The following is a 17,788-nucleotide window of genomic DNA, read 5'->3' as shown; positions in this document are numbered from 1 at the left end:
CACACACACAGGCCCCAAAGGAGATCCTTGGGGTGCAGTCTCCCCACTGAGGGGGACCAGCAAGTGCTATGCCCACTTCCAGGAGCTCTGCCCCCAAGTCCAACCCTACTACCCTAGTGACTTTCACCCTGAGGGTGGAAATACCAGCAAACAACACACACCCCCCACCTACTGGATGAGAAGGGAAGCAGGAAAGATACTGAACTCCAACAGAAACAATCCTTTAATTTTCCTCTGAAATTTTTTTTTTTCTTTTTTCTCTCTCTTCTCCCACCCTCACATCCCCAACATTTGTGAAACCAAGCATTTTTCATGGATTAGTCTACTGGGGACTGGGATGTCTGAATAGTATATTATAGTCGTCTTCTATATTCTCTTACCTCCTATTTTTACAATTTTCCTAGTTTCTCTTTCAGAGGATTCATCACTAATGTACAGAAATGCATTTGACTTATAGGTATTGATTTTATATCCTGCTACTTTGTGTCAGATTAGGCCCTGACTTCTTTAACAAGACTTCTAAAGGGCAAGAAATAAAATCAAGAATTAATAAATGGGATGGACTCAAACTGAAAAGCTTCTTCTCAGCAAAAGAATCAATCAACAAGGTATATAGACAGCCTATAATTTTGGGAGCAAATTTTTGCCACACATATGCCAGAGAGAGCAATAATCCCCAGGATACATAAAGAATTCAAAGAACTACACACACACACACACACACACACACACACACACACACACAATCAATCAATAAATGGGCCAAGGAAATGAACAGACACTTCTCAGAAGATGATATATAATCAATCAACAAAATGTTCATCCTAGAAATGCAAACCAAAACTACTCTTAAGATTTCATTTCACTCCAGTCAGAATGACAGCTATTAAGAACACAAACATTAATAAATGTTGGCAAGGATGTGGGGAGAGGCACATTTACACATTGCTGGTGGTACTACAAATTGGTGCAGCCAATCTGGAAAGCAGTATGGAGATTCCTTGGAAAACTTGGGATGGAACCATCATTTGACCCAGCTATCCCACTCCTCGGACTATACCCAAAGGACTTAAAAACAGCATACAGTGATGCAGCGACATCAATGCTTATAGCAGCACAATGCACAATAGCTAAATTGCGGAACCAACCTAGATGTCTTTCAACACATGAATGAATAAAGAAACTGGGGTATATATACACAATGAAATATTATTCAGCATTAAAAGAAAATAAAATCATGGAATTTGCAGGTAAATGGATGGAACTGGAGAATATCATGCTAAGTGAAGTAAGCAAATCCCCCTAAACCAAAGGCCAAATGATTTCTCTGATATGTGGGTGCTGATCCATATGGGGGGTAGGGAGAGGAGCATGGGAGGAATGGAGGAATTTTGGATAGGGCAAAGGGGAGGGAGGGGATGAGAGGGGCATGGGGGTAGGAAATATGGACAGTGAGATGGACATTATTATCCTAGGTACATGTATAAAGAACAAATGGTATGACTCTATTTTGTGTACAACCAGAGAAATGAAAATTTGTGCTCCATATGTGTACTATGAATTGAAAAGCATTCTGTCATATATAACAAATTATAATAAATAAATTAAAAAATAAAACTATAAGACAAATTTGAAAGGTGGAAGGAAACAGAAAACAAGAGAAATATTTAAAATAACAATGGCTGACAATTTCCCAAGATTAATAACACCAAACTATCAATCAAGGAAGCTCAGAGGACACCAAACACCAAAAAATAAACAAACAAACAAACAAACAAATAAATAAATTGACACATCATATTTGAACTGTAGAAAATAAGAAAATTTTTTTCGAAAGAATGTAGTGAAAGAGCACTCATTATTTGCAGGGGTATAAGGATAAAATTAAAAAAAGATTTCTTAGGAGAAACCAGGTAAACAAAATGTGGAGTGAAACACTTACAGCACTGGGGCGGGGATGGGAATCCAGAAACCTAGATCCAGCAGTTATCCTTTAAAAGTGAAGGAGAAATTTTTCTTAAACAAAATCTGAAGGAATTCATCACCAGCAAACCTGCTCTGTGAGGAATGGGAATTTCTTCAGGTAGAATGAAAATGATGTAGGTTAGAAGTTTGACTCTACATAAAGAAAGGCCTAAGAGAATAAACAAAGATAAACAAAATCTTTCATTTTCCTTAACTGACCTAAAAGACAACGGATTGTTAAAGTAGTAACATCAGCAATGTATTCGGTGCTGATGGCATTTGGTCAGTGAGGTCACATCAATGTTATAAATCAACATTATCCCCTGCACCACACTCAGACAGGCTTTGGTTAGGTAAAAAATATAAATTCTAGAGCAACCATCATTTTCTGTTCATTTGCTTGTTTGCTTGTTTTTTGAGATTGGGTCTTGCTGTTGCCTAACTGGTCTTGAACCCTGTGGGCTCATGTGATCCTCCCTCTTCAGCCTCCCAAGTAATGAACCTTAGGCAACACAGGTAAGCAAGCCCACTTTACGCATTTTTAAAAAAGTATAACTGGTAAACTAAGACATAAAATGGAATCATATGATGTCCATAGAGGAAGGCAGGAAAAAAAGAGAGGCGGAAATAGAACAAATGTAACAAATGGAAAAGAATTATAATTGGTAGATACTGAGTTATGTCAACTGTCATTTTGATTTGAAAGGTCCCTCTGATGACGGGATCACTTAATTTCCTTCTAACTTATTCTCTTAGGAGATAGGAAAGTATTTTAAAGTACTGGTAAGCAGAATATCAAATCAACAGTTTTGATTTGATCAAAGTAAGGTTTCTGACCATAGGGAGAAAAAGGATATCAATACAAAATAATTCAAGAATCATGTTTCCTAGTTAATTCAAAATCTGGTTGACAGGGCTGGGGATGTAGTTCAATGATAGAGCTCTTGCCTAGTATGTGCCAGACCCTGGATTTGCTACTTAGCACTGCAAAAAAAATCAATATACACACACAACAAAACCAAACCTGGTTGACCTTTCATATAATGGTGATCAACTTAAGGATGGCATGCACTCTCATTTTATACATTTATGATGTTTTTAAAAAAAACTATCAAACATCAATTTTGGTATGTGCTTGGGAGAAAAAAGAATTAGGAAACTGGCAAAATTTTCTCACATCATATAGTGTGAATGTTCCGCTACTCAGTCCATCAGTAAGTCATTCTGCTTCAATGTGTCACCACTGGCAGAAATTTCTCCTAAAGACTCCTATTGCAGAATTTATGAAAGCTCAAAAGTATTGGTAGGGGAGGATGGAAACCTGAACTCCAATTGGATTTTCACCACTTTATCAGCTGCATGTTCCCAGGCAAATTATTTCATGTATCTGTGTCATTTTTGTGGGCTCATCTGTAAAATGGGGAAAACCTACACCTTGTGGTTATATGATGCTAATATATGTTAAGTATCTAAGTTGTAAAATTAATAAAATGATGGAAGCTATGGTCTAGGGCTTTAGCTTAGCAAATATAGGACAAAAGAGTACTTGTGCTTATTCAGGCAGTCATTATCAAGTGCACCACAATTTTCCAGAATATAAAGAAGTTTCTCTTAGTCTTTCCTGGGATTTGCAGAGTAGAAGAACCACATGGTATATCAACTCATGCATCAGAGCAGTTAGGCAATCAGCAATTGAATGTCCTGGTAAATATATGATATGCAAAGTTATGAATTTTTAATATAATTATTTCAATAGTCTTTGGAAAAACATTCTCTTCTTAGCATGTGCCAATAGTTCATTTCTATTTACTCAACTTATTTTCCCTCTCAATATGGATTTACTCAACTTATTTTCCCTCTCAATATGGAGCACCTGGTCAACAGAGTTAAACACAGTCCTATCCTAGAGTTTTGCTGTTTGCCGTGAGAGCACATCATATTTCCTCTGTCTGGCACACATGCTCAAAGTCCTATGCAAGAACCTTCTACTGGTTTCACATCTCTAGCTTCCCAGAACACATCCTTCAACCAAGATAGTTTTCCACTGTTAACACCTTCCTCCTTCACATCAGAAATAATCATCGTTGGCTTTTTCTCTTTTTAAAGAGTTCTTTTCTATTACCATGGTTATCAATACTATCACTGTTTTTCACTTCAGATTTTCTTTTGCTTTCCATTTAAACTGGAAAAGCTGTATTAGTTCTAAGCTATAAGAAAAAATAAGTGAGTGGCTTAGTTGAGAATTAGAAAATTCAAAACTGTCAGAAAACAAAGGTGTACAGTGTGAACTCAACTTATCTGCAAGGTTTTTAAATATACTTTTTATAAACCAATCTGTAGTGGTAACTAAAGAATAAATTTTAAGGAATCACAAAGAAACTGATGATTACTAAAGGCCCTGTGTTAAACTCAGTAAAGAAACCCCACCTTAATATAATGACTTCGTTGTGATTTTGTGAAGAATGTGAAAACATTAGCAATAATAGACATTTATTTTAAGTATCGGTTTTTATTAAAAAGTGCATTTTGATTATGTACGATCTAGATAAGCTGTAAGATATCAGTATACTCTCTGGAATAATAACTTTACAAAGATTTAAAACAAACAAAATTTTAAAAGCCTTTTTATTTCCTTCACCATTATTGTTTTACAATACAAATATCACCTTGTGAATACACAAAAAAACCCTACAGAAGATAATTCTGTTGCACGTAAAATACAGAATGGATATAATATACTTCTTCATTCTTAAAAAACTATTTTGTTCTCCACATTGGCAAGTATAGAATAGAATACTTCCCCAAACATACATATGTTAGGAGTAAAACTTAGAGTTACATGCAGTTTCTGCACAAATATATTTTAAAGAAATAGATCTCTTTTTTGTTGTTCACCAACAAAATTGTCATGAGAGTATGGATAACTAATTTGTAGCTTTCAAGTTTTAGATAAGTGATCATTTTCAAAACTCTCTTTAAAAAAAGATATTCATGGCTGTTTTCATTGAGTAGTTAAAATTGAACTACCAAAAAGACAATAAAATAATTTAAGTGGTACATGTCATTGTCACCTGCTCACAATGTGTGAACAGGCTTCGACTCTCTAATTAACACCCCCATTCTTTAATTCAAAGCAATTTTAAAACCATAAGCAGTCTTCTGATTTAATTTAGCTATAAATGCAAAATTTAGTAGTGTATACATACATTTATATTTTCATGGAATACTTTATTTTAAATAAAAACATTTAAGATCGCCTACTGACCATACAATCAAGACAAGAAAGGCACTAGAAACATAGACAAATTTCTCTCCCAAGAAGCATTTTTAAATTTTAACTCTCTTCTCTCTGTCATGTAAAAATCTTTAAATTTGGTTTTCATAACATCATTTTGAAAAATAAAGTTAGGAAATACTTAGAAAATCACTTATAACAGAATCTTTTTTTTTTTTTTGCACTTTTTGACACACTGTCTCTGCTGATTTTACAAAACCCAAAGTTACCAAACCTCTCTGTGTCTGTCATTTTTATTTGAATATCGGTGCAACAGGTAGAAAGATTTCAGAATCGAACCCCATTCAGGTACTTAGAAACCTTCATAGAGACATTTGCTAGAAAATGGCTTACAGCCCAATCTTTGGGGCAAGAGATATGAAAAGTATGTTTTCCCAAGAAAATAATACACTTTATTTCCAGATGTGACTGGAAAGACCAGAACTTATGATATAAAAGCTTACATTTATGCTGTTGCATCATATACAAAGGAACGTGGTGGCTGCGGGTTATGTAAATCCCAAACTCATGAACAGGAAATGTGGACAGTGCATGATAGGTGAGATTTTCTTTATTGTTGTCCAACGCAGGTCCTTTGGAGAGAAAAAAAGATCACAGTGCTGACCAGGTAACTCAATAGGTTAAGTCAAGGTAACTCTTGAAAGATAACAGGGTCAGGGAGGTGTTTATTTTATGGCATCTTCTCTCATGGAGTTCTTAGCACTTCGGACAGTTCCTGTTTCCCCACTCAGCATAGCTGTTATGTGTCGTTCACCAACCGGCTGTATTTAACTTGCCTACCGAGGTGCACTACTGGCCAGGGGAAGGGCCAATGGTAAGATCGAGGTACAATTCCTTGGACATTCTTTTCAAAGTACTGAAATGGCCTGTACCACCACACCCTGGCCAGGAGGTTCATCTGGGAAGCTTCCTTTAGCACCTAAGATAACAAAGAAACACATTTTCACAATTTTTTTACTTTAAGTTCAAATGTTTCCTGTGTTCAAATTCATGAAGAATCTTGGACCTGCCCATGGCCACTCACACAACCCAGCTTCATCCTCTGATCACTATCTTATACTCTTCACACACCTGCCCATGGGCCCCCAATACTAGCAGGGCAAGGAAAACATGGGCTTGTTTGTTTCTTGGCCATTAATAAATACCTCAGTTAGCTTTTCTATGTTAAAAATGGAAAAACTTAATGAAATGTTAAGTATTAAACTGGTGATGGGCCCACAGTAATGAGAAGAGGGTAAGAGTGCAAATCTAGCAATGAGTGGACACAGACTTAGAAAATCTTTTTCATAGACAATGAGGGTATGATACTTGTTTTAAAAGACATATTCTCCTGTGTCCTTATATTAAATACTTTTTCATCTTGGTTCTCAAGAGAATCAATGTCACAAAAGACAGCACAATATTAGCTGACTACACTTTAAGAAACATTTTGCTGGGCTGGGGTTATAGCTCAACTGATAGAGCACTCGCCTAGTGTGTGAGGCACTAGGTTCGATCCTCAACACCACATAAAAGTGAAATAAAGGTATTGTATCCATCTACTATAAAAAATATTTTTTTTAAAAAAGAAACATTTTGCTGGGTATGGTGTCACACTATCCCCAGCTACTTGGTAGGCTGAGGCTGAGGCTTGAGCCCAGGAGTTCAAGACCAGCTTGGGCAACATAGCAAGACCCTGCCTAAAATAAAACCAAACCAGATCCAAACAAAAAACAAAACAAGAAAAAAGAAAAGGAAGCGTAAGACATCTGTGGATTCTTTGCGTTCCCTGCCCAAGCCAGCAGCACCTATCCAGGAACAACAAGAGCTAACATCCAACAGGGGCAGGGAGGACTCACTTGCTGATTGGCCATAGTGTGATACCACCAGAAGAGTCTTGTGGTGATGTAATATGCTACCACCACGTCCACAGTGTAGTGGTCATGCGCTAAGAGAATACAGAAGATTCCAACGACGCTGAGAAGCCAGCAAATCCAGTGGTACCACCAGAGTCGTCGAGGGGAATCTGAAAAAAGGAGAAATGAACAATAGTCCCATCATCCAAATAACACTCAAGAAGATACCCACCATGCCTCTGCTACAGTGCTTCTGAGTCAAATTACCTTAGGTTTTCCCTTCTGAAAACAGATCTCTTAGGCTAGTAAATATAAAGGCTTTCATTTTTATCTGTAACCAAGGTTAGAATGGAAATAACTTTTTACACAGTGATTTTACTACCAGCAATAGTAATTCAGATTTGATTATTACTTGATTGATATAATCAATGCAGTTTAAAAGAGTAGTTTAATCAAGGATGGGTTAATGCATTATGCTTCTCCATTTAAAATATTGCTCACTGACATTTTAGCTCAATTTACCTGTAGCTAATTTGGGGTTAATGCTCTTTACAAAAATCAGTATCTACTGATCCATACATCTCCATACATGAACTAAGCCATCATAACCAATACAACTGTCTTATTTGCTTTTCAAGTTCCACAATTGTACAACTCATCTGAAAGTCTCTGAGGTTTCCATTTCTCAATACAAACAGAAGAAGAATTAAATGCCTGGGAACTCTCATCCAAAAGCCTCTGAAAGGTAGGAATGTGTCAGAAAAATGCTTTTCTCTACCTTCATTTGGGGAGTCACCTGAGGGAAACACTTTAGTCTCTACTAGTACAGGCCTCCCCGTCTATCTTGCATTCTCAGTGGGTAGGGATTCAGAGGCTTTGGAATTTTAGGCAAAAATTTTGAATGTAGCTTCCCCACACCAGAGGAGAAGTACAGGCTTTTATTGGATTCTTAAGAGGTCCAGGAAGTAGTCATTCATTCAACCAATATACATGTGGCATCTGCCAGATGCCAGGGACAGGCACTGCTCTAGTTACCAGGATCAATGGGCAGAGACCGGAAAGGGCCTGCCCTCATGAGGAGACACTTCCTAGGAGGGAGGAGAGACCAGAGGCTATGATTATAATAACTAAATTCCATACTATATCAGAAGATATTAAAGGCTCTGGAGAAATTTAAAGGTAAGCAAGATAAGGGGTCAGAAGAAGGTGGAGTGAAGGGCAGATTACAACTTTAAAGTGGGAGTTATGGCAGGGATATATTTCAGTAACACTTGTACTTGGTACCTTAACAATACAACAACAAATAATAGCTACAATTTATTCTCTGTGTAACTCTATTAGTATTAGTATTCAAGTACATCATCTATTTAAATTTTAATAACCCGTTCCTCACCCCTGAAGTAGATTTCAAAATCATTCTTGGATGAGGAAACTAAGACTCAGAGAAGTTGCAGATTTTTCACAAGGTCACAGAGCTGGCACATGGTAACACCAGGATTCAAAATCAAGAGGTCTATGACCCAAGGCCTCTGCACTTCCTAGAATGGCACAATGCTTTATTGCTGAAATAAGCCTTGACAGCATTAAAAGATTTCAGTATGAGCCAGCAGATGGCAGGAATCCCTTCCCCAGGGCTGTCAGCATCTGGCCTCTAAGGTTCCCATTTTCCACACCTTGTTATTACCCAATACCAAAGGCTGCTTCACGTCCATTGAATTCTCAATAGCACTGCTAGAATTCACTATTTGTGATTGCATACTAAATACAAGTAGAGGAACATCAATTCTTCCTTTCTTTCTCCAGTACTCTCTTACCTTAGTTTTCAAAACCAGAACAAAACTTTAACCAAGCTCACCACCTCTCTCCTCTACACTCATAATCTATACTGTCATGTGTTATCTGTTGACTCTTTTTAATAATGTCTCTCAGTACCTTCTGCTTCTTTCCATCCCCAAAGTCACCATGGTAGTTCAAGGTACTGCTATCTTTTTCCTTGATTCTAACAACAATCACCCAACTTCTCTCCTGGTCTCCATTCTAATCCCTCTCTAGTCCATCTTACAACCTGCTGCCAAGAGTGGTTTCTCCTTCTCTGAAGGACACAGGAGATGGTACTGCTCCATTGTTCCGACCCCTTGATAGGCACCCATCTCCCTCAGATGGAAGTTCAGATTCCTTATTGTGGCTTAGGGCACCCTCCACAATCTGTTTACTACTTACCTATCCCTCCTCATTTCTCATTATTGCTCTCACTGAAAACTCCAGTCACATTAATTCCCAGAGAGGACAACAATGCTCCCAATACACCTCCAGATCGCAATGTACATCCCACCTCTGTGAAACCATGGCAGTTTGATTTTATTTTTTGCCTTTCATGGAAACGCCTGCATAATGCTCATTAGATTGCTTTTAGCAGTAAAATTCTGAGTATCACTGAATTTCCCCCACACCCCACATTCTGTTACTAGGGATTAAACCCAGGGGCATGTACCACTGAACTGTATTTCCAGTCCTTTATTTAATTTTTTTTTTTTAATTGTGAGACAGGGTTTTTGTAAGTTGCCGTGGTGGGCCTCAAAATAGTGATTTTCCTGCCTCGGCCTCCTGAGTCATTGAAATTACAGGCATGAGCCACTATGCCAAGCTAAGTACCACTAAATTTCCTCTAAGTAATAAAGGGTTCATTTATAGTACTGAAATACTAATAGCAATTAAAATGAATGAACCAAGTCTCATGTCTCAAAAACAAAATTTGAGAGTAAAAGATGGTAGAGGAATATATATATATAGCATGGAACCATTTATATAAAATTTTAAAACCATGAAGCCCAATTCTCAAATACAAAAATAAGCTTAGAAATGATGCAGGAAAATGAGAGAAGGAAAGGATTTAATCACATATTATCATTTTATTTCTTTTGAAAAAGGTAATCTGAAGCAAATAAGGCAAAATTCTAGATGCTAAATTTGAGCAGCATATGGGGTTATCTATAATGTTAATTTGTTAGTTTTACAAGTACTAATATTATTAATATTTATTTATGGCAGTACCGGGGGTTGAATCCAGGGCTTTGCACATGCTAGGCAAGAGCTCTACCATTGAGCTATACCCAGCCCTTTATATTTTATTTTGAAACAGAATCTTGCTTCTTGGCTGAGGCCAGCCTTGAACTTGCAATCTTCCTGCCTCTGCCCCCTAAGTAACTGGGATTACATGCATGTGCCACCATGTCTGGCTTTGATTCACAATAGAATGTTTTAAGTATGCTTCTTAAAGGAAATGTCCCATTTAGTGTCCACCTCATCCCTAAGCCCATGGCCTGAGGGCAGAGAATCCTCTTACCCATCACTGTACCCTCAGCACGTGGCACAGTGTCAAGTGCTTGAAAACATAACTACAGAGTCAATACATGAGCTTCCATCATTTAACCAGGCCTGATGCTGGATTTCTGTGTCTTTATGAGATTTCCATCTGGTTCCTTTCAGAGCTGTACCACTGATCATAACACACCCTGTACACTGTGCTGGAAACTGCCTCTACCCCATAACTACACTGACATGCGGAAAACAAGACATCTTGCAAGAAGCACATTTATGTCCTTCCACATATTCCCTTTGGGTGCCAGCTGCATTCCAGGCATGGTGATGAGACGAAGCCATCACTCTCCTAAAGCCTCCAGTCTTCCTTCAGCAGCCCTTCCACACAACATGATTTTTCAAAGGACCAGAGACCTTGGAAAATGGCAGGTAAGGAAACTGTGATGGATGGTTGTGTTAGACTTACACTCTTTGATAAATAAGTAGGTGAGTGTTAGCATGACCGTATGGCCGCTGTACAGATAGTCCCCACACATGTTGTGAGAGCCAGTGATGGACAAACCACCTCCAGCAATGAGCTTCATTATTCTCCGCAATTGGGCTTCCCAGTCTCCAAAAAGCTGGCAGGAGAGAAGAAAACAAGATTATTAGTCACATAAAAGTGTGCTATGTTTACTATCTATATCTAGAGTTAGGGTTTGGGCTGGGAATATAGCTCAGTTGGTAGAGTGCTTGCCTCGCATGCACAAGGCCATGGGTTCAAGCACCACCAAACAAACAAACCACAGAATTAGGGTTTATTAAGACACACAAAATCCACACCATGAAATTTAGCCTCTCAATATTTACCATTCCATAGGCAGCACCCGAAGAAAGTTCAGTTCTATAGATGAAGCATTTGGCTTTGAAACTTTTGGATGTTTTACAGCACATTTCAATAAATGTTTACCAAATTTAAATAATTTTATCAGAGAAAAATCAGTGGACCTACTTACCAGAACTGCTGTTTTGGAAGAAGAAAATCTTAGAGATGTATGTTTGCCATGCATGGCCTGGAAGGACAACTATTCTACTAACTTAGAAAAAGGAGCAGGAGGCTGGAATAGTCAATGCATCAAACAAGGGACTCTGCAGAATGTGCCTTCAATCTTCTGAAAGTATGTGGGTAGCACTAGATGACTTTACTTTTAATAGGAGTGAAAAAGTTTATAAATTAATCTACCTGCGTATGATGCAAGACTGGGCTGGATAGTAAAGTAATTAAACGGACTTAACAACTCACTTGTTGCAACTTGGATTTGTTCCTTCAAACAAGATGCTCAACTGTCTATATTTTTAAGCTTGTCAGCACCTGTTTAAATTCTTGTTGGCCAATTTGATCACCAAGGTCTTTTTTCAACAATTAACTGATAATATTCCAGGCTTTGGGAGACACTTTTCATTATAATTTTCCTTTATAAAAAAAGTCTTCAATATTTCTAGTTAAAGATGGCAGGCTGCACAGATCACATGAAGGATAAGTGTTTCCCATTTCAGAGACCCTTGAAGGCTCCACACAACAGAAGACAGACCTGCATCACAAGATGGCATCACAGAACTTCAAAAACAGGGATGAAGAAGAGATGCTAAAGTCTCCAGAGATTAAAAACAAGTTTTATATGAAGGATCACTAGAATCAAGACTTTTAAAAGCAACAATGGGAAACAGAAGGCTTTTGAAAAAATGCCTTCAGATTCTTATGAAAAGTGATTTCTAACTTAGAATTCTACACCGGTACATAGTACAATCAAGCATAAACCAAAGGATAAACAAAAACCTTTTTTATATAGTAAGATTTTAAAATATTGCCCACCTATAAACTCTTTTCCAGGAATTACAGAGGATATGCTCCACAAAGTGAGTAACATGGAGGAAAGAAAGAAACAGGTCTGGCCAGGTTGCCAGCAAAGGGAAAAGAGAACCTTGCTGTAGCTCCCTAGAAAGGGACCAGCCGAGGGGCTCTGGAGAGACGACTTCCAGGAGATGAGATGAACAGAACACTCCAATGCCTCTGACCACACTAAGGAGAGTCAACTTCGAGATGAATAAGCACAAGGAAAAACCATGAAAGCAGAACAGCAATTACTTACTCTACAGGGAAAAGAAAATTGTGCAGAAAAAGAAAACTATCGGAAACCACATGGCTTAGCTGTGAGTGGCACTTCCAGAACTCTGATAATAGAGGCCCTGAATATTGAGCTAAACAGACGATAGAGAGCTGCAGAGGGAAGGCAGGACAAGAAGCTTGAAGGTGTGATGTGGGGATGGGCAGAGATGGAGGAAGTAAGGACAAGGCACAGGACAGGAAGCTTGGCCTTCCACAGCAGGAAGTCAATAAAAGGGAAAGTCTACATCCAAAAGTCATAGAGCAGAAATGTTCCCTCAACACTTAGAGACCCAGGAGTAGACATATTAAAAAATCTGTAAAAAGAGTTAAAGATGGGGCAGTAAATACCACAAAATTCAGACCAAAGAGCTAAAATGAAAAAGTAGCCAGAATTGGGTTAGCACCAAGTCATCATTGTGTCTCAGAACAAATTTGATAGAACATTTTTAAAATTGCATAATTATATAAACATGATACAGTTTTCTAAAACCTCAAATTAAAAGTTTGGTTTAGTTCTGTCATAACAATGGATAATATGTAGAAGAAAGTTACATCAAAAAAAAATTGGACATATCTCCTCATTTTAGACTATTTCAAATGATCCTTCCTAACTCCGTCTGTGTTATAAAACCTATAATCACATTACCAAGGGGGCTTCTCCTCATAATGTACCCCCTCATTTTAGCAAGCAAATCTTCACAGGAGACTGTATGTGTTGGGGGAGAGGAAGAGAAGTAACGAAGTTAACGTGGCATGGAGGAAAACAGGAAAAATAAATAAATCAATGCTGTACTTCTTACAGGTGTCCTTAAAATCCCTAAGCCTTCTTTTTAAAATATTTTCCCATGTTAGCCAAACATGGAAAGCCTCTTCAAGTCTAGTGGGGAAAGGGAAAAGAGGACGGATGTTTACAATGATCTAAAATACTTCATTATGTTTAAAAAAGCAAAGTGCAAGGCAAATTACAAAACTGCAGCAGAGACAAGTTAATGTTTTTTATCATGTACACAGCACATAGAAATTAAGTAAAATGAGGCCAACTCGGCAAACAGAATTTATTCAAGGACAAAAGGATGTGACCAGATAGAGGCACAAACTGTCAAACAAATAGAAATAAAAATTAACGTCTTCCCAGGTCAAGTTAGCACAGCTTTAAACTAAGGAACATGCTGGTGTTGGGGAGGAGTTGAGAGAGCAGTCTTCACATGGCCAAGCATGCAAGAGCAGGCCAAATCGCTCTGTGTTCACATCACGACTCTCCCAATGACCTACTCTGTGACCCTGGGTGGCTGAACCATCCTGAGCCTTAATGATATCATCTAGTTTATGACCACTGGCAAAAACCCTCTGTCAAGATCACCATAGTTTACCAGCAATTTCCATGGCCATAACCTCTGAGCCCATTTTGCTTCTGGGAGTCTACCTTAAAGAAATGACCCCAAATATGAAGAAAAGCTTTTTGGACAAACATCTCATTGTAACAAGCTGCAAAATGGAAATAACATTTGTGAGGACTGTCAAATAGCTCCCTTGCTGTCCAAGGTCTGGTTCAGGGGCAGTATTGGCCAAGATGGGGAGTCTAACTTGAGTAAGTAAACTGTCAGAGCTGGACCTACTGACCCAAAAGCTGAGGTGATGCAGATGTGCATGAAAGTACGAGAAGCACTGAACCAGGCTGACTGCTTAATAAATTATTAAAAAATAAGTTTCCGATAACTGTGTAGGACAGTAATGGTATAAGCATTTTCCTATATTAAGAGGGGAAAACAAAATAAAATGGTAAAATTCTATGTGTTCAAACAACTATGTCCAGACAAAGTCTAGACATGCCACATTCTGAATGTTCACAGGTCACAAGGAAATGGGGAGGGTTTCTCCCAGTCTCTGTCCCAGAATGGCTTTCCTTCTTTTCCCTGGGCCAGAGAGAAAGGGATTCTCTTGAAGCTCTGCCTTCAGGGATTTGTGTTTGAAGTCCAGGCAGGACAGTACATGGAGAGACAACAGGAAACAGGAAACCTGGATTCCCCATCCTTTCCATTTTGGTTTCCCTCCCCAATCTGCCAGCTAACATTTACTTTTGAGTCTTAAGTAGCTGCTACAAACATTCCACAGCATTTTTTGACTGCATCCAGTGGGAAAGAGGATGGAATATGCTTATTATTCAACAGTAACTAGAACTGGAGCCTCCCTATGAGTGGGCTTCTGAATGCATACTGTTGAAAGTAGAGATTATCTGGAGGACGCTCACATAAAAACCTCCAGTGGACACTATAAAATTTTATCATGAAAGCCTCATATCTGTGAAATATGGTCTCTCAGGGTCATAGAAAATCAGTTTTCAGTAAAAATAAAGCTACTTTCTTCAAATTCTAATGAATAACCAAGAAATGAAATGAAGTGGGCAAATCACTTAATACCAAAATACAGAAACTGAGAGCAGGTGGAGGAGGGAAAGGCCTCCAAATGAGGCAAGGCATCAAACACACTGAAGCCCAGCAAGCCTTTGGTTATTAAAAAATGAGTCTCCCAGGCATTGTTTTCAATCGATGAAAAAAAAAATGGTGATCGTCTGTTCTCATTCAGTCTGCAGGTGGCACAGGGCAATGGCTTTTTCTGACTCATCTAAAGAGCAGGAGCAGTCACTGAGCTTCAGTGCCCTAACTGGGAGGAAGAGGAGAGCCTGCCACTAAAACCATCAAACGATGCTGCACGAATCTTCAGTTTTAACATAACTGACGAAGAGCTGGAAGTGAGGGCTAAAGAGCAGAAATGCTATTAAAATAATCCTTGACCTTTTACTAATGCTTCGTCTTGGAGCAGCCCAGAAGAGGCACTTACAGATATATTATATCTGGGACTGGAATCCAAGTTCTCTGACTCCTTATGTGCACACCACATACATTATAATAATATTTCAGTCAACAACAGATTGAATAGACGACAGCGGTCCCATAAGACTACACTGGAGCTGAAGAGTTCCTATCGCCCAGTGACACTGCAGCCATCGTAATGTCAGGCTGCAGCTTGTCACTTCTTTACTGTTTGTGGTGATGCTTTTGAAAACCTACTGTCCACCAGCTATGTAACAGCACAGTATATACAACCATATACAAGGTGTAACACTTGTTAACTATAGTAACAACTGTTACCACTTTGTTATTTTAGAGTGCAATCCTTCTATTTTACAATTTTTTTTTTTTTTTTTTACTGTAAAACAGACTCAGGCAGGTCCTTCAGGGACAAAGGAACTATTATCACAGAAGATGACAGCTCCATGTGTGTTATTGGCCCTGAAGACCTTCTAATGGGACAAGATGTGGAGGTGGGAGAGAGTGTTACTGATCCTGACCCTGTATAGCCACAGTTATGGCATGTTTTTGACTTAGTTTCCAACAAAAAAGTTCAAAAAGTTAACCAAATAAAAATTTAAATTAGAAAATGGCTTACAGGATAAGAATATGCAGAAAGAAAATATTTTTGTATAGCTGTATAGTGTTTGCATTTTAAGCTAAGTGTTATTACAAAGAGTTCCAAATGGTAAAAATAATTAAAAACTTTATAAAGTTAAAAGAGTTCCATTAAGTTAAGGTTAATTTATTATTGAAGAAGAAAAAATGTTTTGGATAAGCCTAGTGTAGCCTTAGTGTCTACAGTGACTTCCGGGTCTGCTTGTCTACTTACCACTCGCTCACCCAGAGCCATGCGAGGTCCTGCAAGATCCACTTATGATAAGTGTCCTACACAGGTGTGCCATTTTTCTTTTATACCACACATTTTTACCTTTTTAATTTTACATATGCAAATACTGATAATTGTGTTATAGTTGCCTATATTATTTGGAAGTAACACAGTCTAGGAGCAATAAAAGGCTATACCATATAGCCCAGCTGTGTAGCAGGCTACCCCATTTAGGATTGTGTAACACACTTCATGATGTTTGCACAATGATGGAATTGCCTAACCACTCATATTTCAGAACATATCCTGTCATTAAGTAACTACATTATTCACAAAATTGTATGTTACCTTGTGTACTGACAGTCTTTCACAAACTTAGATACATAGGAAATAGATACACAGTGACTTTTCTTTTGCAGCCTAGATATCATATAGAAATATGCTATCCATACCACAGTGCAATGGCCAGGAACTGCCAAGCCTTCCTCAAAGTATTGATTCATCCAATCATTTGCTCAAGGAATCTACCTATCAGGGGAAATTATTTTATACTATACCTGAAGGATAGTCTTCCCCACAAACAGAAAATGCATTATTACACATGAAACATACAAGAAAAGCTACTTCTTAGATACTCAGGCAAGGCATTAAAACAGCAGGTCCTGAAAGAGGATGGGTAAAATTCTTGCCAATCCATATTCACAGCAGCCTGCAACAGAGACTGGGCAAGATGTATTGCTGTCTCTTTCAGCACCAACTCCCAAAGAACTACGCCTAAAACAACCAAATACGCCCTTTCCCAATTTCAACTAGCATAAAGCCTTCCTAACCAGTGACAGGTACTTAAGAATCAATGTAAGTTATGGAAATGCCCTTGAACATGACCTTGAAGCTGTCACTGGGAAGACAGTGTGCTTGAAATCATGATAAATATTTTAGATTTTACAGCAGCAGGGTGAGACTCAAAGCTGCCCCTCATTTCCCCTGCCTTGTTTTACTATTATCTAGTTGCACAGTTAAAAAAGAAAAGATATATAGTAGGGTGTTTTTATAAAATAAAAATTTTATTTGTAGACAGATTCCAAATTTCTACCACAGTTTTCCTATCAATTATCTCACTAACTCCTCCCAGTCAGATGTTAGTGCAGATGTTATGATGTTCATCTTACAGATGAGAAAGTATATGGAGAGGCTTCTGATCAGTATGTGAGGACACAGTGTCTCACTTCTGATAAAACAATGTCATTTTTAGGTCCCTGGAAAGAGCTAGCTAGTGCTACAAACACCTTGAGAAATGACAAGGACAATGTCCAAGGCTGAACAGTGTTTCTCAGTTCACTTTTTTGTTGCTGCTGTTCAATAAAATTGAAGCATCTTACCTTTGTTTGCTTTCTTAAACAAAGTGTTCTCAATTTGATTTAAACTTTCCTTGCTTTATATCATGCTATATTGGTCTCCAAGTTCACTTTCATAGGAACACTACCAAGCATGAATGCAACTTCAAACTCTATTATTAGGCTAACCACATAGGTGACTCTGGACAAAACATTT

At 38.1% G+C, this 17,788-nt stretch overlaps 1 protein-coding gene across 4 annotated transcripts in view; it reads right to left on the bottom strand.

Moving 5' to 3' along the window:
- Positions 1-4,572: 4,572 nt before the first annotated feature.
- Positions 4,573-17,788, bottom strand: part of Sgms1 (sphingomyelin synthase 1) — a 258,044-nt gene continuing 244,828 nt past the window's right edge. For all 4 annotated transcript variants that reach the window (XM_026408957.2, XM_026408959.2, XM_026408958.2 and 1 more), the window contains 3 exons: positions 10,880-11,033; positions 7,099-7,265; positions 4,573-6,179 (listed from right to left, as the gene is read on the bottom strand). In XM_026408957.2, coding sequence (XP_026264742.1) covers positions 6,000-6,179; positions 7,099-7,265; positions 10,880-11,033 — 501 coding nt within the window. In that variant the 3' untranslated portion in view covers positions 4,573-5,999. The remainder of the gene's footprint in view (positions 6,180-7,098; positions 7,266-10,879; positions 11,034-17,788) is intronic.

Source organism: Urocitellus parryii, chromosome 5 (assembly GCF_045843805.1).
Source record: "Urocitellus parryii isolate mUroPar1 chromosome 5, mUroPar1.hap1, whole genome shotgun sequence".
NCBI lineage: Eukaryota > Metazoa > Chordata > Mammalia > Rodentia > Sciuridae > Urocitellus > Urocitellus parryii.
Note: the sequence above shows the minus strand (reverse complement) of the source record. Positions and strands in the feature narration are given on the sequence as shown.